This window comes from Sceloporus undulatus, chromosome 2 (genome assembly GCF_019175285.1).
Source record: "Sceloporus undulatus isolate JIND9_A2432 ecotype Alabama chromosome 2, SceUnd_v1.1, whole genome shotgun sequence".
NCBI lineage: Eukaryota > Metazoa > Chordata > Lepidosauria > Squamata > Phrynosomatidae > Sceloporus > Sceloporus undulatus.
This window is the reverse complement of record NC_056523.1, coordinates 29,930,074-29,955,344: the sequence shown is the minus strand read 5'-3', so window position 1 is coordinate 29,955,344 and position 25,271 is coordinate 29,930,074. Positions and strand designations below refer to the sequence as shown.

Sequence of the window (25,271 nt, the reverse complement as noted above, 5' to 3'; positions counted from 1 at the left end):
ACCCCGCCGCCGCTGCTGCTGCATTGTGGGAAGCGGGCGCCTGAGAGTGAGACGCCTCTCTCTCGCTCTCTCACTCGCTCCAGGCTCCTCCGTCCTTCGCCGCCATCATCGCCGCCGCCATGGGCTCCGTCACCGACGGTGAGGCCACAGGCCCCCTTCCTTCCTTCTTTCCTCCTTCCCCTCTAGGTCCCCGGCTCAACCAGGCCTCCTCCTCTGCCTCTGCCCTCTAGCCCTCCGTGTTGTCTGTCCCTGGAGGGGAGCCCCCTCCCCCCCCGAAAAGAGCCTCCTTCTTCTTCCTTCACTGCCAGGAGGGAGCCCCCCCCCGCCCCCACCGCCGCCCCAGGGCTCCCTCCGGGGTTCTTCGTCGCAAGGGCCTCCTGGCGGCCCTGGACTCTGGGGGTGGCCTTAGTGGCAGCAGTCGTCCTAGTAGTATTCAAACCATGTCTGTCTTAATACCAACATGGTGGGGGTTAGTTATTTCTTTCTTTCATCATTATTATTATCCTCCTTACTGCTGCTGAATGTGGCTGAGGGCCTTATTAATCATATATATAGTTATGTTAATATATTATCTCCATCATTATTAATATTAGAATAATGTGTGTATCTATTATTGTTGTGAGGGAGGGTTATTATTTTATTATCATCCTTACTGCTACTACTATTACTATTACTACTGAATGTGGCTGGGTGCATTGTTAATTATATATATATATATATATATATATATATATATAAAATTATGTTAATATATCATCATCATCATCATTATGACTGTTAGAATAATGTGTGTTTTAATGAATGTGTGTGTAGGGCAATTATTTATCATTATTATTATTATCATTATTACATCGTTGCTACTATTATTAATAATAATAATAATTAAAAGGATGGACACAGCACCCATTATTAGTGTTATTAATTTTACTTTGTTGTCATTTAATTACATTGCCCTCCCCAATTCCTAATTTGAAACTGAGCCTTCTTCCCTCAGTCAAGGAAGACGATTCTGTCCACCTTAATTTTTGGTTTTTGATAGACCTCATGCACTGCAGAAATAATCCAGTTTGACACCGTTTTAACTGCCCTGTCTCACTACTGTTGAATTCTGGGAACTGAGCACTCTTGACAGCGAAGGCTAAATGTCTCACAAAACTACAGTTCCCATAATTCTGTAACACTGAGCCTTGGCCGTTAAAGTGGTTTTCAAACTGGATTATTTCCTCAGTGCAGATGTAACCTTAGTTGTGTTTACGGTTGTTCTGAATTCATGGGGCTTGTGAGGAGAGCGCAGCAGTCGCTGTTACCCTTTTGTCCCCTCCTGGGGCTCCTATGAGACCCCAGCTTTACTTTATTTCTGGCCACAGATTCAGTGCTTCTCGGTGAGAGCCCCCTGGACCCCGTTTTATAGTTGAATTGTGCAGAATGTAAAGAATAATCAATTCTCAGAGGCCAATAAATTCCCTCTCAGGTCCCATAGTTTGTGTGTGTGTATGTGTATATATGTGTGTGTGTGTGTGTATGCATTTGGTCTTTTCCATATTCCCTTGTATCATTCTCTCAACGCACACTTTTGGATTTTTCCGTCTTCAGATAGCAGCATTAATAGTAATAATAGTAATACTAATGGCAGTAAACTCCTGGCATGATATTGTGCATTGCAGCAGGATCCAGGTTTCTCATTTACATTTATTATAGAGTGTACCTAAGAGGCTGGAAAATTTGGATAACAGCATGGTCTCTGAGAAGGAGAGACCAATGGCCCTTGTTGGCTGGGTCTGTGCAGTTGGGGGCGAAAACGTTTGGAGAACTGTGTGTTCCCCATCTCTGTTCTCAGACTGTTGTTTGTTTATTTAAACTTTTTATACCTGGCCCTTTACCAAAAAAAAAAAAGGCTCCTGAGTGGCTTATCCAGCAGGCATAAGCTCCATTGAATTCAGTAGTGTTGTCTTCTAACTAGACTTGTGTAAGATTATGCTCCTCTGTGTGACGTATGAGATGAGTTGCTGATTATATAAATCAGATAGGGTCATTATTATTATGGTGTGCTGGTTCAAACAGGAATCACTACATAGGATTCAGGTCTGTTAGATGCTTCCCACTAAGTAAGCCCATTGAAATTACAGCCTTTTAAAAATATGTATATATTAAAATATGTTTTTATTAAAACAATGCAATCATGTATAAATCAAAAATCAATACACAACATCTCAAAAACCCATTGATTATAATTGCATGAGTAAATTAAAATTCTTCATGTTGTTATCTTATGAAAATAGTGTATTGACTTTTTTTTTTTAGTGAACAGGGCCTTTTAAAGGTTTTTTCCCCCCATTAAAATATGTTTAGTATTGAGTGGCTGCCTTAACTATTGACAGTGTCTGTGACCATAACCAATATATTGCTAATTTAAAAATACCGTTTCTTCTTTAGATGAAGTTATTCGCAAGCGGCTTTTGATTGATGGAGATGGTGCTGGTGATGACAGACGAATTAATTTGTTGGTGAAGAGTTTCATCAAGTGGTGCAATTCTGGATCTCAGGAAGAAGGGTATTTTTCTAGCTTATCAGCAAATGGAAACTAGGAGTACTTTATCTAGCCCGAGTACTTCATAATATCTATTAGTGTTTAAGGGGGCATGGGGGTTGTGTCCAGTGACATTTAATAGTGAATTTTCATTATACAGTTTATATGTCCTCGAACACGAAAGAACCTTTTCAGGAAAACATATATAATGAAGTGTAAATGACTAAAAATAATTATAATACACTAGTTACTTAATGATTTGACATTTTCAAGTACAAGTTATTCAGCACTCTATAGAACTGCAAACATTTTTTGGCAGGTATTAGTAATGTGTTGTGTAGTAAGTACTGAATAATCTGAAACAGGCTAACCACACAGAATGTCCTGAAGTACCCATAGGTAAAACAGCAAGAAATCTTATCAACTAAAACACTTTTGGAAATCTTCATGTGGAATCTTTTTAGCATAGTTGCCACCAATTTGTGATGTTCAGTTTTAAATCCCTGTCTTTGATATATATTTTTTATTGTGATGCTATTGCTTTCCTGGCACTGATCATGCTACATTTTGTTTCCAAGGAAATTTTATTCTTCCTATAGATAGTGGATCCATTACTATGCAATTCAAATGTAGAATGTTGACACAAAACTGTTCCAGTACTATAACCCAGGATATGTCATTGCATGTCACTTCATCACGATCATATTAAACTGCTTTGAAGACTTAGGGCTGGAGCAAACAGGCATGAAAAGCGGCCTGAGTTCACTCAGGCCAGAAGTGGGTCTGAACCCCGCTGACCACACAGCTTGCTCCCAATGTGGGCTATGTATGGGAGGAGTGACCCTTGCTGCCAGGAGCTGGATTATCCTGGTCTCCTTTTTGCTCTGTTCTTAAGGACCGTAGCACAGTTTCAGTACAGCTCCCAGCCACTTTAGAGGCTTGTGTCATTTAAATGCCACACCTTCAATGTGACTGGAAGCCACTTCATTTTGACAATGTGTTTCATCATCATATCAGTCTAGCACATGGAAACCTAGTATCATAGAGTTAGAAGAGACCACAAGGGCATTCCAGTCCACCCATGCAGGAATACATATTCAAAGATCTCTTGACAGATGGCCATCCAGCTTCTGTTTAAAATCTTCCAGTGAAGGAGATGCCGTTATACATGCTTAAGTTAAAAAAAACTGGTAAAATCAATCAAGGAAAAACAAACACACTTTAAACTTTCATTGGAAACTTTTACAGTGTTTCAGATCTTTCCTTTTTTCAAGAAAAATAACAAATGACATTGTGATTGTTGCTAATCTGTTCTAATAGTATGTAAACTGGACATGGCAATATTGACATTGAATAGGAACTTGGAAAGCTGTTCACAAAAACAGAAATATTGTTGAGTCCAGGAGGCAGTGATGGTATGAAACAAATTTCCTCAGAGATAGGAAGGTGTCAGAAAAAGCATCCCTGATCTAGAATATAGCATAGTCTTTCAAAATTGCTTTAGACAATCACATTAACCAAGAAAAAGATAACATATTAATTTATTAAACTCTGCTTGTAATTTATTTATTGTTGATGAATACTTCCACAGGCCCAGGCTGTCTGTATCATGAAGTAACATTTATGCCTGGGATGTCTAAGACTTGCAAATCCATTCAGTGGAAAATATAAATAACTTAGGGCTGTCAACTAATGAATTGTTTTTAGTATTTTATTTATTACTTGGTTAATGATAAATAGAATTATTCAATTTAAATAGATATGCATTTTACATGTTACATATTACATTATATTGGTTTCTCATATTTTCTTAAGGCTGAGATTCTAAAAAACAGTTCAAGTTTCAAGCTCCCCATTTATGGGAGACCTAAACAGTTTAATGGATATTGTTTAAGGAACATGATTTAATCACTTTACAGGTGAAGCTTCTTTGCTGCTCTGAATAAACAACATAATGAAGAATCCAGTATGAAGTGTAGTAGATAGATAGATAGATAGATAGATAGATAGATAGATAGATACATTGGGGTTGCTGCTTTACTTGATCAGTTGCTGCTTCCAATGTACAGTAGTGCCTATTCTAATAAGGTTTTTGGAATTAAGGTTGCAATTGTATAAGCACTAACCTGGGAATAAGTGTCATTGATCTCAAAGGAATTTCTGTATAGATCTGAATAAAGTCATAAGGTAAGGCTACAAATCTATATACATGTGTGTAGGAGGAAGTAAAGTGCGCCCATGTCATAAGCGGGTGTGCCTTACATGGCTTCCAGCATATGCTGGAAGCCATGCCGGAAGAAGGGGCACTGCACCCCGGAAAGAGTAACGAGGCACACGCCGCCGCATCGCTATGAGCACAAGCATACATGGAATTTTCCTTACGTGGGGAGGGGGGGCGGAACGGAAAGGGACCGCTGTACATATGGAATCTAAGAGGTGAAGCAGATGGACATGATGGAGCGACCTCTGGGAGCTCTGCCTGTGATCGTCCCGTGATTGATCGGGGAACACAGTGACCGCACGGCCCGCTGTCAGCTGCTACAAGGAGTGGATTTTCGCTGCTGCTTTTGCTGGCAGGTTTGGGCCACCTTAGGGAGTTTCAGAGTGGCTTCCAGCTGCTCCAGGGCCATGTGTCATCTGCACACCATGCCCCTGAAGCAGCTGGAAGCCCCTCCTTTTAGCCTGTCTGTTTCAGGTCTAAGTTAACATAATTAGGACTGAGCTGCATGTGGCGACGAGGATAAGTTAGAGATATTTTCCTCCCTCACCAATTTTCTAGGGCAGAACATAGAACAGCCACAGCATGCAAAACCTTTTAAACCATATTTTTATAGTTGCACTGGAGACCAAGACAGCTGCTTTATTTCTCTTAGAAAGCAGCATGCTCCATCCATTGCTGAGAGGCTGGTTAAAGGAAACATATTCAGGAGTAACCGTGTTGTCCAGGCAGCAAAATACAACAATTTTTTTAAAAAAAAGATATTTATTGTCCTATCAAAGGGCAGAAAATACATCATACAGGCTTTCAAAGCTCCACTGACTTCTTCATCAGGCATCAGAACTTCAGAAAAGAAGAGTGGTGGTTCTATAGCAGTGTTGCCAATCACCCTTGAAGGGATTCCCCTGATTGGCTCCCTGGAATGCTTCCAAATTCCCCAGAATCGGGCGGGACTTCCAGGTCAGGGTTGCTGCAAGGCACTATGGGAAATCAAAAGGGAGTGGGGACTTCTGGGATGGGAGCTATGGGAGGGGCAAGGTATTTATGGCCATTGAGGAGGGGGGGCTGATTTCCTGGAAATTCACCCCAAAACTTTTTACCTGGAAAATAAGTGGAAAGGTTTTTTATTACCCGGAAGCCAGGGAATTCCTCAGAAATTGGCAACACTGTCTTAGAGTCACATGCCTACATTTTGTATCAGATGTTGTTTCTGTTGTAGTTTAGCTGTTCTGGAAGAATCTCATTGCAGGCAGAGGCCACTCCCTTTCTTGGCCATGTAGAGACCAGGAACAAAGGGCAATTAAAGACAGGTAATAAAATTTCAAATCCATCAGCAACAGAAAAGTAACTTTCCTTGAAATCCAGGATGCACCTGTGCAAAGCTAACTACCCCTTTCTTAGGCAGAGAACATTGAGTTTTTCAGGAAGGCCCTGTACTGTTGCATCTGGAAAAACCCTTAAGTGTTGCATATGTAAAATGTGCCATATGTACACCAAATCAAAGAATGTTACCTTTATTGAAGGTAAAAACCTCAAACAACTTACTGTAAGTCCCAAAATGCTTTCATTTGGACTATAATTTTATTTGGACTATACTTCATTTGCCCTCCAAGACAAGTGAACTACAACAGAAACAGCATCTGATACAAAGTGCAGGCCTATAACTTTTAACATCTTCACTTTTAATCACCTGTATAAGATGTAATATATTTTGCCTGATGAAGAAGTCGGTGAAAGCTGAAAAGCTTGTGTGATGTATTTTCTGCATTTTGGATTTGGGATTTTGTTGGGTTTAAGGAAGACTCTCTCTTCCTTTTGCATTTATTTTCTCTCTGAAATTAATTCACACCACTTAACCTAGATATTTGCAAAACAAAAAGTAGATTGCTATAGTTAGAGATTGGTATTACTGCCTTTTAAAAAAAACACTATTATTTCATAAAACTAATAAATACAGAAAGCACTAGTTAAGAGCAAGTGCCTTTGAAAGTCAATGCTGTACACAATTAATTTTCATTTATATTAATTGGCACTATGGTTCAGTTCAGGGTAGTGCCTCTAGGAATCAAATGTATTCCATATGATACAAGTTTTTTGAAATGCATCAATACAATAATTCCTTTCTCTGCTCTTATAGTTACACTCAATACCAACGCATGCTGAGCACTCTGTCACAATGTGAATTTTCAATGGGGAAAACTTTACTTGTTTATGATATGAACATGAGAGAAATGGAGAACTATGAAAAAATCTACAAAGATATAGGTAATCAATTAATTTCCTATTGAATATTGGTTCCATATGTAAACAGTTTTAGAAAAAGAAAAAATCGGTCATAGATTTTCATAGTAGCATTATCTATCTTTTTAACTAGCATATGTACTTGACTATAAGTCAATGTTTAAGTCAAGGGCAAGTTTGGGGGCCAAAATTATGGATTTTGATATGACTCATGGATAAGTCAAGAGTAAAATTTAGGGGCATGTAACAAAGGCTGTAAAGGATGAAGCAAAGGAAAATGATGCCAAAGAACTTAGAAAATTCCAGCAGGCATAACTGTGCTCACCCTAAAGGCTGGCCAGATGAGAGTAGAGGGGGATCAGTGCATCCAGGACAGATTACGCTCTTGCCTTTCACCAGGGTATGGTTCCTTTTGTTTTAACAATACTTAAAGTACAATACTCATATTGACCCACAAATAAGTCGCTTCAGGTTTTTGGGGTCAGTTTTTTTTAACTAAATTTAGACGTATACATGAGTATATACAGTATGTAGTGTGTCATCATACTGCAGCGCTTTAAAGTAGATAATCTTGATGGTGTTTTAAATTGACACCTGAAGCTGCAAACCTAATCCAGAAAAAACTTCTTGCTTTATTTAGGAGTTCTTCCTTGATGAAATTCAGTGCAGGCAAATCTGAGGCCTGCCCACAATTATTCATATATCGGTAATCTTCTGTGGAACTGTCCAGTGTGCTGTATGCAAAAGTGGCTTGGAAAATAGTGTCCAAAACACACTACAGAAATAATCCAGTTTGAGTTTTAACTGCCGTGGCTCTACACTAGGGAATCCTGGGTATTGTAGTTTATTATGGCATCAGCTAAATGTATCACAAAATTATACAGTCGTCCTCGCCTTACGCGGGGGATCCGTTCCGGATCCCACCGCGTAAGGCAAATTCCGCCTATGCTCGAGCCCCATTGGAAACAATGGGGCTCGTGCACGGCGGCGCGCAGGGCGCAACAGGCGCACGTGCCCATTCAAATGAATGGAACACGCCGCCCCTTCCGCCCCGTGCAGCTTGAGCGCGTATGCTCAAGCCGCGTATGGCGCGCCCGCCTATGGCGCGGGCGCACTGTAGTTCCCAGAATTCCCTAGCATTGAGCCAGGGCAGTTAAAGCAGTCTCCCTGGATTATTTCTGCAGTGTGTTTATGTTTCAGTTTAGAATACAACAGGTGAGATCACTAATTGGAACTGGGCAGAGTGTGCATGTCTTGCCAGTGCTTTGCCAATTTCATTGGTTCCTAGTCCAGTTCAAAGTCCTGGTTTTGACCTTTAAAGTCCTTCATGGTTTGGTACAAGGCTCATGTTCCCTCATGTGCATGGTTGGACTTCTAGGTCTTTTGCTGTCCTTTACAAGGAAAGGTGTAGTAGAGGAAGGTTCTTGTCAATGGTGGCACCCTGTCTACAGAATGCCCTCCCTAGGAAGGCTCATCTGGCATCTACATTGATGTCATTTTGGCACAATTGATAAAGGTTTTTCATTTCTCCAGAACTTTTAATCTGTTCCATCTCTAATTAGTTTCATTATTTTTATGCTTCTTTAATATGTTCACTGTTGATCTGTTTTATTGTAGGCATTATTTATTATTGTTATTGTTGTAAGCTACCAAAGAACAAGATTGTAGGGTAGTGTATAAGTATTTAAAATAACATTATCCTAGATCCTCATGCAGGACTTTGTCCAGTAAACATGGCATATTTTATTGAACTTAGTATAAATGTATATTTTCTTTGTCTGGCATTTTTACAGAAATATTAATTTCAGATTCTGAGCACTCTTGACAGTAATTACAGTGTTAGAATACACAATATATCATCAATTATAGACTTACAATTACTGGCAATGAAATGTGTAAACCAGGTGTTTGGTATAATATTACCACTTTTGATACAAGTTCTTGCCATGTAATAAATAGGGATTTTGATATTTATAGATTACTGTCAAATCACTTTTAATTGTATTTCTTTTGAAAGAAAATAGCATAGCTGCAGCACACGAAAAAATCGCTGAATGCAAAAAGCAGATTCTTCAGGCAAAAAGAATACGGAAGAATCGCCAGGGTAAGTTAGCAATTGTTCTAGGAGGAGGTATACAACAACATCTGGTGCTTATGGTGAGGCTTCTAAATTGTCGTGATTATTTTAATTTTTTTAATGAAAAACCTGGTTGTTAAATAGTGAGCAAAGCTGAATATGACAAAGCAAACCATAGAGTGCCTGTTCTTTTGATGTGGCGGTAGAGATGGAAAATAACATCTTCCAGGGTTGGATCAGGCTACTCAGGATTGTGTGTAAAGTACAGTATAGAACAAATTTCAGTGTACTTTCCTCTAGGGCTGATGAACATAGAAGTGGTTCTGGTCATGCCAATCAAACATAGCTTGCAAATTGCTGTCTGGTACAATGAAAGGTGTGAACTCCTCATAAGGAGGATATCTGTGTTGAAAAGAGAGAACGAGGTAAAAAGGTATTACATGTGGAAATACTAGGAAGTAGGTGGTTATTCTGAGTTACAAAGTTAAAGGAGAAGATATTGATATGCAAGATAGTCGAACCATTGCTTAAGTATTTGTCACCCTAATTATATTACTTTAATAACACTTCTAAGTGTAGGCATGTGATTATAATTGCTAATTGTTTCAAAACTTGGCGATTGGGCAAGCTATACATGCAAAATTAAATGAAACAATAGTCACACTGGGAATAACCTGGGTGTGATTCTTATAATCACTTTATCTTTTTCAGAATATGATGCTTTGGCTAAAGTGATACAGCACCATCCAGATAGGCATGAAACCCTGAAGTAAGTATGAGCTCAACAACTGATATAAAATAATATGATAATTTACCACAGATGGAGTCATATTTTTATAATTCAAGAAGTATATGCTAAGAATTGTTGATATACAAACAATAGATCAGAATGATTTGGAAGTACATCATAGAAATTAGTACAAAAACATGATGCAGTTGTATTTATATAATTCTAGAAGTACATACGGTATAAGCTAAGAATCACTGATACATAAACAATGAATCAGAATAATTTGGAAATACATTATAGAAATTAGTACAAATAAGTAAGATTGCTTGTGTGTATTAAAGAAGGTTTAATAAATAACAACAACAATAATGATAGAAGATAATAATCACATGACAATAATTACTTTCATTTGCGATTGTGCAGACACAGACAGCACAGCTGCATCCGCAATGAAGAAATAACCCACTTTGACACCACTTTGACTGCCATTGCTGAATGCTGTGGGATTCTGGGATTTATAGCTTGTTGTGGCAGCACAGCTCTCTGACAGAGAAAGCTAAATATCTTAGAATTACAAATCACAGAATTCCATGGCATTGGGCCATGACAGTTAAAGTGTGTCAAACTGGATTATTTCTGCAGTGTGGATGCAGCCTACATTTAGTTGCCTCTGGTTGTCCTATTTCCTCATCCGTCCTATCAAATATGAAGGCTTGGGACATACTTTCCAGGCTGAGATGATGCTTCTAGAATTGCCCCCTGCTTGTTGAATTCAAGAATTCTGCAAAAACAGTATTCCAGGCACCATAATTTTTGACAGACTCTGTTTTAATGCTGGGTTCTCTGAAAGCTTTCAGTCAACATGTTGTCAGTTTATTAACTGAATGCTTGCTGTGGTAAGCTAGGTCTCTCTTTTCCATCAAGAATCACTCCTGGACTATGCTGTTATTGACCAGAGTATAGATACTCAGTTTGAAAGTAGCAAAGACAGTTCTTAACCAAAGTATTTAGTTCCTTTTCAAAGCTTTAGTATATAAAGTCAATTGCAAAAAGAGAGATATAAAGTTATTAATAGCACTATGAAGCATAGTTATTCATACCAGTACATGGATATTATGCAAAAAAGTTATGTTTTTATGCAAGCTCTGGCAAAATATTAGCAAATCAAGATTATATCACTCAAGCTTTACACCAACCAGATCTGCACCTTAGGCTTGTACTATTTTCTGGCAAGGAAAGACCGTGCCTCTGTGTTCTGGTTTGGTTTTAGATAAGATTATCACCATACATATGAATGGCTTTGCAGAATGCAAAGCCACATGGTCCACAGCTTTTGATAATCACCAAAGTCCAATTTTCAGTACCTAGTAATAATAATAAACGTGTGAGATATGTTCCATTTCTTTATAAATCAGGTCATAAATGTGTCTAGGCATGATTAATATGTGCATCCAGCAGGTCAGATTAATTGTCCTGGTGTTCTTTGTCTGAACCATGTAGACATCTGTTGTCCATTGTATGCCCTTATACAGATGAGCATGTAGAGAGATCTTGTAACGCTTTTGAGACTAGCTGAAAGAAAGAAGTTGGCAGTATGAGCTTTGGTAGACTTTGGAAATGCATCTGAGGAAGTAGACTTAAGTCTACAAAAGCTCATGCTGCCAACTTCTTTCTTTCAGTTAGTCCCAAAGGTCCTACATGATCTCTCTGCATACTGATTTTACAGACTAACACAGCTATAGCTTTGACTTCTACAGATTAGTTTGCTTAGGAATTGCAGTACCAGCTGTGGACTGCTGCCCTATTCCTCTTCCCCTTTATGTTTAAGCTTGAACTTGGTAGATAGTAAGCATAGTTTCAGGGTACATACTTTTTGTGGCTTTGGGTTCTTCCAAATAATCGAGTAGTTCTCAACTGGGCAATATATGCCAGACAGCCATGGGATTTGCAATTTTCATTGCCTTCTGGTAATGTGAGGCACAAGGGTTCCTAGTAATGCTGCTGTACATTGCTATGCTCTAAGGAAACCTGCAGTCATAGCTACTCTTGTTATTGCCTCTGACATGAAGGAAAAGCTAGGGGGCAGAAGTATTAAGGGCTGCAGCCTGGATCTGAACCAGATTATAATGTGTGGAGCCTCATTTTGGGAGGTGTTTATAATAAGGCTCAGTTATAATAAGTTTAGACAATCAGAACAGGGGGAGTCTATACTCCAGATTCTCCTGGGTTATAATTATTGTCCCTTCTGTTGTTGCTTGGTTTTTCAAGTCACGTGAGATTATCACATGGGAGACAAGCGTCCTTCTCCCATTGTTTAATCATGTGATTGTGGGGAAGATTATCGCACCCCTGTATGCTTAACCCGTTCTTCTCCCGTCCGCAAACAGTAATAGACCTGTCATTTGGTATTAACGGGGAAAATGGAATAAGCACGCGGCGATATGATAATCTTCCCCCGATTATGCAATTAACACAATTTAACAATGGGAGAAGGATGCTTGCTGTGTAATAATCTCCATAGTAATGCTTTTCTTGTACCATAATAAGATATAGTAGCTGAAAATTGAAAAACTGCTGCACAGTATTAGTAAGTTAGTTTGTTCATTTTCTCGTGATCATTTGCATACCTATCTGCAGTAAATTCTGTGAGTGTATCCAGAGTCCCATATAATCAGGTGTTGTTGGATGAGTTTAAGTAATTGAAGATGAGCACAGGGCATATACAAGTGTCAGACCTTCCACCTTTATGTTTAGCTCAGTTCTGGTTGATAACATGTAGCATGAAATGTTTACACACTTGTGTGTCTTGGAGCACTTTATTTCTTTTCTTTATTTTTCCTGAGAGGGAGTGGTCCTGGCCATTTTAAACAAGGAGATCATGAGGCCACTCATAAGTCCACTCCTAAAGACTCCTGTTACTCTGAGGATTGTTTGGACTTCGGGCTGGTCACAATGTTTTTATCTTGAGCAGGGTGCTTAGGAAGATGGTTCAAGAACAACTCCAGATATCCTTAGACGATTATTATGATTTAGAGTCTGGCTTTTAGATGTTGATTTGATACAGAAACAGCCTTTCTCAAAGAGGAATAAGGGAGTGCAATCTTACACTGTAGAAATAAAGCAGTTTGACATCACTTGTAAGTGTGGCAGCTCCTTCCTATTGAATACTGGGATTTGTAGTTTTACAAGATCTTTAGCCTCCTCTGCCAAAGAGAGCTTGTGCCTCACAAAACTACAACTGCCAGTATTCTGTTAGGATGGAGACATGGCAGTTAAAGTAGTGCCAAACTGCGTTATTTCTGCTGTGTAAATCCATCCCTTGTTAATTTTTCTGAGCTCAGCAGCTTTTGTTACCACCTATAACTTTCTGGACTGGCTATTCAGACTAATTCCATTATGACTAGAATGGGTGTTCGCAGAAGGTGATGCTTTGGGACAATTGTTCCAGTCCAGTCCAGTCGCAGTTCTACTGTAATGCCTTTTTGTTTAGCAGATTTTTAGCCTGTATTTCAGTTTTTCCTACTCTCCCAAGGCAGTTTATAAGGTTTGTTTGTGTGAGTATTTATACCCTATTCTGTATTCAGACATCTCAGAATGGTATACGATAAAATCAGTTTTTAAAAAAAATAAAATATTAAAACAGTCAAAGATAATTTGCAGTTTAAAAGCATAGTAAACTATAACAACTGAGAACATATTAAAGCAGTTAAAAGCATGTGTTTGCACAAACTGAATAAGGTCATTATGCAATAAAGGCTTTCAAAGACACCATCAACATCAAATAAAAGTTCTAAAATTTGAGAGTATAAAAATAGTAGACATAGAACATCATTAAAATTAACAGCAGCAGATAAAACCATAAATTCTAAAATGTGTTTGCTTTCTCCTGCTTGTAATCAAAAGGTTTTTACTCTGGGGCTGACTTAGGCTGCATCCACACTGCAGAAATAATCCAGTTTGCACTGTTTTAACTTTCATGGTATAATGCTATTGAATTCTGGGATTTGTAGTTTTCTAGGGTTTGTAGTTTTGTGAGACATTTAGCCTTCTCTGTCAGAGCGCTCTGGTGCCACAATAAATTACTATCCCCAGAATACCATAGCATTGAGCCATGGCAGTTAAAGTGATGTCAGACTGGATTATTTCTGCATTGCATGTGCAGCCTAGTTCTTGAGTTTCTATAAAGTGAAGTTACATTTTATTATCATTTTATATTTATATAGAATTGTATGTTTTATATCATAAGCTGCCTTGATAAGACTGCAGTCTTGAAAGTTGGCTAAGAGGAAATGCACACGACCAAAAAATTACCCATCTGTGGACTGGAACATGAAATTGCCCAACTGTTGACTAGCACTGTAAAGTGGAACATTCAACAAAGGAGTCATGCATATTTCCTGAAGGATGTTATTGCAAAGATTTAGGGCTGTTATAGAAGAAGACATATCTCTGATATTCATAGATTAATCAGAGACCAGAGACAGTGTCCCATGTGATTCGCAAATCTCATGCAGACTCATGGGTCCTGCAGATAACCTAGTCTCAAAATATCTAAGACTAAAGGATAATACCAGTATCTTAAATGAGGCCTGGAAATTAGTAGACAGTCAGTGCAATTGTGAAAAATAGGGATAATATGGATCTGAATGCTTAGCTCCTAAAAGCATTCTCACTGTTGTGTTTTGTACCAGCTGAAGTTTCCAAGTTGTCCTCAGAGGCAGAATTAAAATACTGGTGTTCATTAACAATATATTATTACTGTTACTGTTTTCAGGCAGTTAGAGGCTCTAGGAAAAGAGCTACAACATCTTTCACATATCAAAGAAAATGTTGAAGACAAAGTAAGTTTTTTTTATCCTCCTGTTTTTTTATAATGGAATGATGTGTACATTTTTATATAAGTACTCATTGATACAGAACAACAGAAAGTTTTGAAGGAAGATTTCATATACTTTGGCATTTTTATTTTATTTTTGTTTCAGCTGGAGCTGAGACGAAAACAGTTTCATGTTCTTCTGAGCACCATCCATGAACTTCAGCAAACACTGGAAAGTACGTTTTTCTCTTCTATCTTGATTTCTTTTCCTGTGGGTTCTGGGTTGATTCAGAACTAATATTCCTTATCCTCAAAACCATGAGTTTGATGATTCAGAATGCTACATGGATTTATATGCTTTCCTCTCACACTCAGTCACACTCGGTGATTAGTCTTGGAACATGTTTGTAGTTTGTAATGACAAAATGTGCTGTGCCAAATTAAGAAAGTGAGGACAGTGATCATCCAAGACTGTAGAATGTTCCTACTACTCCAAACCACAGTCAGGGTTTCCAGAATTTCTGTCTGAACTGGCCCATAAACTTAGTGAATTCCATGGCACTTTATTTGTGAAAAGGTTGTAGGATATACCTTACATGTATTAAATTTATGGTACCTTTTTTTTTTTTTTTTTTTTTTTTTGCTTTTATTCATTGAAAATATTTTAGTGGTAGCAATATCTATGGGCCCCATCCAGTATTGTGTGACAATATTTCCACTTGTTTACCAGAACTTTTTCACAATCATCTCCTTCTTGAGGCCACTTGTATGTTTTCCAGATTTCCTCTGGAGGGTCAGGTTGAGGGTACAGAATAGAGTCTATCCTACTAAGGTGTGCCATTCCATCCATCAGGTGGACACAATTGAATTTTGACCCATGTTATTTTTTTGTAACTATAGATACTAAAGATTTATTTTTTTTAGCAAGCAAAGCATTTCTGCCTAGCTGCCTGAAACCCATTGCATGCTAGACATGTATGCAGAACTTTTTGTACTGGTGAGCAGTGTAATGATGGAAATTTTTACTGAATAAACTATATGCTAATATTAGGCACATACATTGTCCTGGTTTTTATTTAATTAAATGTGTTGTATTTAAAACTACACAACAGAGTGAAGTATGTTAAATTATAGCTTTCAGTCAGTTGACTGGTAAAGTATTGTCAATAGCCAACTAATTGTCAATAGATAACAGATAACTGTTATCTGTACTTAAGAATTCATTTTAACATGAATATTTTATAATAATAAACATAATATCTATTTCAGATGATGAGAAACTTTCAGAAGCAGAAGAATCTTCAGATACTCCAATGGAAGCGGAAAATAAACAATAATGGCCCAGAACTCAGCTCAAAAGTCAGCTTTCTTTTTTTCCTGAAACTGATGTCAAATTAGAGGTCTGGTTTTTTTAAAAAAAACTTTTTTTAAATAATACTTTTTGTTCTGAAAACAACATCATGTTTCCATTGGAGTAAATTTGTTTTAATGTTTGAAATAAAATACTAAGTTACCTTTTTTTATACTGTAATTAGAATTGCAGAATAAAGTAGTTCAGCCTTTGCTTTGTGCGGAAATTTGTTGGTGTTCTTGAACTGGACTACCCAGTAAAAAGCCACATTCCAGTGTCATTTGGAGTGCTACTAATAAGTAAGATCACCCTCCTTTTTTGAGCTCAGGTTATTCAAAATGTGAAGTAGCATAACCTCAGTTTGCAAGATGTTTAAATATAGAAATCTTTATGATGTTTATAATAGAAAGGCAATAGCCTTATTACCATTTCAAACAACAAAATTTACAAGGGAAACACATATTTTTCAGTTTATGCTTCTTTGTTGTCCTCAAGGAGACTTTTTGAAACTGCTTAGAGGACTGGAGAATCTTGTTTCCCAAAGACTCACACTGTTGCAGTTCTGCACCTCTCAAAGCCAACAGTTGTACAGATTTTTCACTGATGTTATCCAACAGGTTATCCACCTAGTAGGAAACATATAAAAATGGGAAGTGTAACAATATTTGAAATGATAAAATGATAAAAGATTTTATTCAGTGAACAGGGTTGTTCTGAGTGGTGGTGCTTTTAAGCATGGTAAAAAGTAAAAGCAGTTTATAACAGATACAATAAGATGTGTGTTCATCATGACAGTAACGTCAAGTAGTAATTAAATATATGAGTTGGATTTCTCCATTCAGATTTCACATCCATGAATTCACTGAAAGCACTCTTATGTAAACCACCACTTGTCATCTTGAACCCCTCTGTATGATAGTATCAGTAATACTGGCCTTCCTTATTGTATTGCTTTAGAGACTGTGATTATCTATGTTTGCAGTACTTTGTGCAGAAAAGATAAGGTGCGCGCTCTCTCTCTCTCTCTCTCGCTCTCTCTCTCTATATATATATATGCACATATATATGTAATTTAAGAACAGAGGTGTGGTAGCTTAGTGGTTAAGGTGCCAGTTCAGAAGATCAGAAGGTTGGCAGTTCAAGGCCTGAGTGTCGTATGATAGGGTGAGCTCCTGTTACTAGTCCCAGCTTCTGTCAACCTAGCAGTTCAAAAGCATGCAACTGCAAGTAGATAAATAGGTACCACTTCAGTGGGAAGGTAACAGCGTTCAATGCAGTCATGCTGGCCACATGACCACCAGAGCAGTGCTCGGACGATGCTGGCTCTTCGGCTTAGTAATGGAGATGACCACAACCCCTATAGTCAGTTACGACTAGACATTCATTTTATCTATCATTAAAGGATAAGTTGTAACCACATACGTGGGACACTTTAATTTGGATGGAAATATCAGTTGTTTGGTTTGAATGAAGTCAAACAAGACATCACTGGTAGAAGACAATGATGCAGCATCTCAAAAATACAAAATAGGCTCATAGGTAGCTATGGTAAAAGAGCAGCTAATTGCATGGGAATAAACACCTGTATAACACCTGTAAAACAGATTATTTGGATTCTGAGTGAAACTCAAAGACCAATGGGCTGTGCTCTGTGCAACTTCTGGGAGTCTGAAGACATTTCCCACACACTGGTGCCCCACAAAACTGTTAAGATATCACTATACTTTTACTCCCAGGGAATGGGATTTGTAGAATTTTCTGTTTAGGGTGCCAAAATTATTTGATCAGCCATGGGCATCTTGAACTTTGGGGAACAAGGCTGTTTACCCTCATGCAATGAAATATCTGGAGCTGGTCCTGAGAGATAAACCCCATAAAATTAGTTGGAACTGTTTTTCAAATATGGTAATTAGGACCAGGCTGACAAAATGGTACAACACATTGTCTGCTAATATGCAAGTAGAAGAGCTACAGGTGAGTAACAATAGGAAGCGCAAAGTCTGTATTTCATCATATAATTGAACAACAAATTATTTTAAGACACCTGCATTTGAAGGTTCTCTAGTGTAACATTTGAATGGTACCACACTGACGGCATACTTTTTTTCTTCTTTTTGAACAATGGGATGTTTTTCTTTTTTTCCAGATATGAAACCTAGTAACACAATGAGAAAACATTACAGAGAACAACATTCTGTTTCCACATAAACGAGGACTTCCCATGATTTTTTATTAAAAAATAAATTCCCCACACATGCAAGGGATTTACTGTTATACACACTCTTTCTTCCTAGGACCATCAGCAGACAAGACTTGCACCCAGAGCTTAGGGCATGTTTGTTTCTTGGAATGGTAAAGGACAGCAAACATGGTGTTAGACAATGAGCTGCTTGAGGACACATTGCAAATATTGAAAGGTTCCCCCCCTCCTTAATTTCAGCACAATGGACAAATGAAAGGAACAATTTAAACGTAGATTCAGTCAAGGGTTTGTTGCTAGTAAAGTACAGTTTTAAGCCTTGGTCTTGCTTAGAACTCTATACTGTAAATATATTGCAAGCCAACAAGACCATTTAACGCAGGGAAATTCATTAGAAAACTATGGTTGAGTACATAAAAATGCAGTATATGTAAGATAGCTGTAAATGTATATGAAATGAATATTAGGGTTTTTAGTTTTTATTGTGTAATGTCCTACATTTTTGAGGTCCATTGTCCTCTGCGGTTATGACATCTGGTCATCCTGGTTAAGGGTTACATTTATTCAGGGCTGTACTGGCAGGTGCCACATGGTAACAATGGGTTGGGTCAGAAACACCAATAGATGGGAACAGACCAAAGTGGGATAGGATTTGTAGTACTTTGCACCTTCCTTCTTCCCTCAATCCCATTCTGCCGTAGTCTCTCTGTCACTTCACTACCCCAACTCTGTAGATGGTGTGTGTGTGTGTGTGTATACCTCCAAGTTGCCTGTGACTTAATTTGGTGACTTGATGAATTTAATAGGGTTTTCTTGGGCAAGGAAGTGGTGGCTTTGCCAGTTCCTTCTGACATACAGCACCTGTTATTTATTATGGTCTCCGATCCAAATACTAACTGGAGTTGACCCTACTGAGCCTCAAAGATCAGATGGGATCAGGTGCTTTTAGCTGGAGTGGCACACATGTCATTTAGGGCTACGTGGAACTAGGTTGAGAATTGTATTTGGCTCTCGCATCAAAATTCAATGTGAACCCTATGTACTTGGTAATTTCATACTATATATTAAGGATACACCTTCCTTATTGGGGCACCTGTCTTTAATAATCCACATTATCTTTAATAATCCACATTTAAAATTATGTTTGTAGATTTGTTAATCTATTAAAAGATTGCTAAATCCTTTTCAGGACATAAATCAGTTGCTTTGAGTCCCTATGTTGGGAGAAAGGCAGGATAGAAGAAGAAGAAGAAGAAGAAGTAGTAGTAGTAGTAGTAGTAGTAGTAGTCATTTTAATTATGGAACTGATTTAGTAAGTAAATAATTATAATCAGAGGAACATCTTTATGAAGATTAGCTTAAGATACCGAATTTACATGTTAATTTTTTTAAAGCAGGAGGGTTAAACATGTATGTGATACTATGCATGTTAGCAAAATAACAGTAGCAGCAACCTGTATGTTTAAGGTATCATTAAGGAGAAGAGACAATGGAAGAGATCCAAAACTCCATAGCAAGCTCCTGGGCATCTTGCAATAAACTGTTAGTACTGTAATGTGATGGATGCAACCTTGATCTGATCAAAGCAATTTCCAGAGCACTTTATACAAACACTCCAACTAATATGCTTCTTGGTTATGTCACACACGCACACAGACTGCCTTTTATGTATACATATATGTATTTATGTATGCATATACATAACACACACAGCACAAACATGTTTGGTGCTATGTAAACACTTTCTGAACAAATTAAAAAAGGACAAAGCTAATTCCAAATCTGACCAGGAGGGGGTAGCAACAACCAAACTGATTTGGGAAATCTCAGCTTCCCCTACAAAAATCATCTGTTAAAAATTGGGAAACCAAACTCTTATCTCTCAAGCATATCTTAAGAAAACTAAGGTTCCCTTTACATTTTATTTTGAAGAACGAAGGCCCGACATGTTGCAACTTTGCTTTTTAATCCAGTCTTCCTGGTTTATTAACCTTTTTTCTCATAGGTCAAGTGGTAGTATAATAGAGTGTATACTAATCCAAAAGACATCTGCACTGTATTAACCTCTATACTTCTGTATTTAGCAAAAGAGTTGCACAACATGAATGAGATCAAGTGCTCTAGAAGCAAGAATCATGCAGCCAGATGATCCTTCAACAGTAATTAATTGCTCTCTTTGCTTCCCTCTTGTTTTACAATATCTTGTTTGAGATGAAGTAATCGAAATACTGAAAAGATGGAAAAATGAACAAAACGTGTGGAAGTTAACAGGTCAAAAGGAGAGGAAAAGTACTGATGAAAATGAAGAACTAAAGAGCAACTTTTATGCAGATATAAATTCCTTTTGGGATTAATGTTTGTAATGGATATTTTTATTATTCTCTACCTTTCTCCTGGTGTGAGACCCAAGGCAACTTACAATAAGATTAAAACAAGGCAAAGGTGAAAATTGATAATAAAAAAATTAAAATGGTTAAGCAAGTTATCATATTAAAATGTGATAAAATAGTACAAAGTGCAAAATCATTTAAAGGCCTAACAATAAAGCTTTAAGTTATGATATTAAAATGCCATTAAATAGTACAAAATGTAATATCATTTAAAGGCATAACAAATAAAGTTAAAAATACAGTGCATATACCTCCAATAAAACATCTCCTTTCGACTGATTAAGACGAGAGAGGCCAGCCTAGGAAAGGGAATTCTACAGCCTGGGAACAGCCACCAAGAAGACTGTCCCATGCTCTCACCAAATGGACCTCTAATGGTGGTATGATCAAGAGAAAGCCCTCCCCAAATATGGTGGGGACTTGTTTTACGCTGGGGTTTGGCTCCAGGATCCCCTGTGGATACTAAAATCTGTGGCTGCTCAAACCCCATTAAATACAGCCTTTAGGGCTGAAGAGCGGGGTATAAATACTCTAATAAATAAAATAAAAAAATAAATACAATGGCATAGTGAAATGGTGTCCCTTATATAAAATGGCAAAATCAAGGTATAATTACAGCGCTATAGAAATAAAGTTTAATAATAATTAATTTTAATAATTTATGTATTTTTGAAATATTTTCAAGCTGTCGATGTTTGAATCCATGTATATGGCGGGCTGACTGTATTGTAAGAATGGCAGCTTTCCATAGGAAATGACAATCTTTCAGATATTCTGGGCCTAAGAAGAAAATAAACTCAATTGAGATGTGGTGCTGTAGAAGTGTTTTGAGGATACTGTGGACAGTGTTTAGTGCTTAGTTTACTCATAAGCAGTATAGAAAATTATTTGCTATTGCTACAATGCATATCAACAAACTGTATTTTTCAGGTGATGCAGGATGCCCAAGATGTTAGTGTATTGTAAATGTATTAACATAGCACCTGCATTGATAACTATATCTGCTCTGGTCAGGTCCCACCTGGAATATTGTGTCCAGTTCTGGGCACCACAATTTAAAAAGGATGTTGAGAAACTGGAGTGTGTCCAAAGGAGGGCAACCAAAATGGTGAAGGGTCTGGAAAACATGCCCTATGAGGAACAACTTAGGGAGCTGGGGGTGTTTAGCCTGGAGAAGAGAAAGTTAAGAGGAGATATGATAGCCCTGTTTAAATACTTGAAGGGATGTCCTATTGAGGAGGGAGCAAGCTTGTTTTCTGCTGCTCCAGAGAACAGGACCCGGAACAATGCATGCAAGCTACAGGAAAAGAGATTCCACCTCAAAATTAGGAAGAACTTCCTGACAGTAAGGGCTGTTCGATAGTGGAACACACTCCCTCGGAGAGTGCTGGAGTATCCCTCCTTGGAGGTCTTTAAGCAGAGGCTGGATGGCCATCTGTCGCAGATGCTTTGATTGAGATTTCCTGCATGGCAGGGGGTTGGACTGGATGGCCCTTGCGGTCTCTTCCAACTCCATGATTCTATGATTCTATAAATGAATGAAAAGGGTGGCATAGATGAATGGGCTCTGGGCCTTTACATCTCACAGAGGTAAAATGCCCATTCATTCTGTAGTGAATAAACTGCAGTTTAATAAACCCAATCCATCTAATTTTCTTCGAAAACTGTCAGCTACCTTTTGGATCCCAGGAGACAACGACACCACAGAGATACGTCTAGTCATCCTTGTCAGCCTTTTTGCCTCTATGTTACGTTGCTCCACAATGTTCACATCCAGCTGAACTGATGCTTCAAAAGAAGAAAGGATAAGAGAAGCTAAATGTAAACAACTGTATTTATCAATTGTTTCTATACAATTTATTAACCCAGAGTAAATGCTATTGCTTTACTATGCCAGGACAAGAACATAACGAGGCCTTAAGATTTATTATCTATCCTGGAGGACATTTTGAAATTCCTCCTGGACAAAATGTTGAAATGCAGGACATGTCCTGGAAAAGGAGGGTGTCTGGTCACTCTGTGCAAGGAGCACTGCATGTAATAGTCCCAGAACCTGCATCCTCTGTTGTGAATTAGGAAAATTAAATTACAAGACTATCTCAAGCTGGAGAAGCAATGTTTACACCTGTCCTGCACCCATTTGCCCTAAGGGGAGAGGGAAGGAATTACACACAGTATATAATCTGCAAATGTTTCTGCGCAAAGCAAATAGCATTGCAAGGGCAGTTTAAATCAGGAAAACAAGCAAGGTTCTCCCCTCCACACTTGTTATGATTAGTTTTGCCCTAAATGTGTAGACTTTAGTGTGCTGGGCCATTGTATAGGCACTCCTGAAACATTTTCAGTAACTGGACTAAAACATGAGCAGGCCATTTGACCGATCTGCTCTATCTAAACGATGCACAGGAAAACCGATAATACACCAATGACCAATTGGTAGTGCACAGAGATGGGGAATGTGTGGCTATCCAGACATTGCTGAACTGCATCTCCCATCATCCCTTACTGCTGCCTATTCTGCCTATGGCTGCAGTCCAACAACATCTGGAAGGCCAACCATGCTGTAGCAAGCCAATTACCATTCTGAGAAAGTTTCGTTCCTTTCTGTTTTGGAAGTACTTTTCGCAAAGAGAATTCATAAATAGTCTTTGGAAGGACCTGGCACTTGTTTCGGATGGCAGCTGATCTTGGCATTAGTGGCTCACTAGGATCATCACTGCGAAGCATGACTTTCTTGCTTGTCTTTTGATGGAATGGGAAGATTTTCCTCACTGTTGTCCTTAGAAGTTTCACAAGGCTCTTTTTCTTGCCTATGTGGAATTCAAGAGATGCAGAGCCACTGGGAAACTGTCCTAGAGGCATCAGTGTACTCTGTTTAGTAGGCATGAGTCTTGGTTGTCTGAAAACAAATAGAAAATAATGAGTCATTACTAATTTTTATAATGAATAAGGTCTAATCTGCACTGCTGAAATAAAGTAATTTGGCATCACTTTAACTGCAATAGTTCAATGGTATAGAATTCTGGGGTTTGCAGTTTGTTATGACACCAGAGCTAGTTGACAGAGAAGGCTAACTATCTCAAAAAACTACAAATCACAGAATTTCATAGCATTGAGCCATAGCAGTTAAAGTGTATCAAACTGCTTTATTTCTGCAGTGCACATTAGACCTAAGATACCAAAAATTCTAATTTATGAAGCCAGTTCAGTGTATTATTATAAAACTGAAACTAATTTTTAATTGTGAGTTTTAGGATTCCAAACCATTTCAGATTTTGTTTTTGCAACTGAATCCTGTGAGATACATTTTGTTTAAAATCCTTCAATTAAATTAAACCAAAACTTTAAATTAAGGTTTTAAAATTAAGTATCCTTTGCTGCAATCTGCAGTCTATTATTTAGAAAATGCTCTTTTGCAGTCACCACATCCAGCATGGCTTATAATAATTTTAAAACATTCACAAAAAATCACAAAACATCCGCAATATTCACAAAAATCAAATTATTAAAATAACAATTTTAAAATTTATGTAACATAAACAAAAACAAATCCCCCTCCTTATATAAAAAAAAGCCCAAACAAACCAGGGTATCCACTTATGAAAAACCACTCAAGGCAATAGACAAATGCCTCCTGAAGTCAACATGTCTTAAAGATAAAGAGAGAGCTGATAAGATACACTGGGGAATTTTTACATCTCAGAATGCATTTACACTGTAGATATAATGCTGTTTGACACCACTTTAAATGTCATGGCTCCAACCTGTAGAATCCTGGGATTTGTAGTTTTGTGAGGCATCAGCACTCTTTGGTAGAGAAGGGTAAAGACCTCATAAAACTACAGATCCTGGGATTCCATAGGATGGATCTACAGCACTGAAAGTGTTGTCAAACTACATTATTTCTATGAAGCAATACTTTTTAGTTTAAGGTATACGTTGAGAATTATTGTCACTCACCTTTCACTCCCTCTTTCTTTTAGTTGGGCCATTTTCTTTGCAGCTTGCTGTGTTTTTCCACTGAAAGGCCTTCCCCTGCAGCACCTAAGAGAAAAATATCTTTGGTTGCGCTGCATGTCTCCTTCCTTTTAAGATAGCTGAGCTGCTTACATTCCAACAACCTGGACCTTTACAGGCATTATGTAGATACTAGCATGGTAACGCCCAGGTTTTGTCCTCCCCTGAACCTAGATCTTTCCTTGTCTGGTAAGGATTCAGACACATTTTGGAATAGCCTTATTTATTGAGTGCCACAAGGTGGTAATAATTTGTCAGAGCCCTGGGAAATTCCACAATGTTCAGACTGACCAAGCACAACACATTACTTCTCACAGTTGTGATACATTTTTAGAATTCAAGCAACTATTCTGAAAAGGACAGAATGAAATACCTTTCATTCTCTTACGTCTACAAGGGTATGGATTGCTATCATGAACACTTCCGTTGGATTCCTGGCACAGTATAAAGACCTGATGTTCCTTGACCAGCAATGATTTCACTGGTGTGAAGAGTCTTTCCACCAGTGCTGAGCTCACTTATTTCACACTGTCACTGCAGTGTCACTGTGTCACTATGGACAACCCATTAGTTGATGTCCAAACTTCTTGTGAGGAGCCATTTCATACATAGATGGGTGTGTGTGTCAGAGAACAGACATGCAATTCACCACTGTAGCCATATTGATGGCATTACCATCTTGTTAGAATTGGACTCTGACTGTA

General features: G+C 38.1%; 2 protein-coding genes across 2 annotated transcripts; one reads left to right on the top strand and one right to left on the bottom strand.

Moving 5' to 3' along the window:
- Positions 1-3: 3 nt before the first annotated feature.
- Positions 4-16,174, top strand: THOC7 (THO complex 7). The gene is made up of 8 exons (XM_042455869.1): positions 4-138; positions 2,434-2,551; positions 6,883-7,010; positions 9,004-9,090; positions 9,775-9,832; positions 14,568-14,634; positions 14,776-14,845; positions 15,879-16,174. The coding sequence occupies exons 1-8, from the start codon at positions 120-122 to the stop codon at positions 15,944-15,946; spliced, it is 615 nt and encodes a 204-aa protein (XP_042311803.1). The 5' UTR covers positions 4-119; the 3' UTR covers positions 15,947-16,174.
- Positions 16,175-16,382: 208 nt separating this feature from the next.
- On the bottom strand, positions 16,383-24,646 carry C2H3orf49 (chromosome 2 C3orf49 homolog). Its single transcript, XM_042447449.1, has 5 exons — positions 24,511-24,646; positions 23,130-23,449; positions 22,226-22,338; positions 18,005-18,115; positions 16,383-16,586 (listed from the first exon to the last, which is right to left on the bottom strand). The coding sequence occupies exons 1-5, from the start codon at positions 24,624-24,626 to the stop codon at positions 16,383-16,385; spliced, it is 864 nt and encodes a 287-aa protein (XP_042303383.1). The 5' UTR covers positions 24,627-24,646.
- Positions 24,647-25,271: the final 625 nt, after the last annotated feature.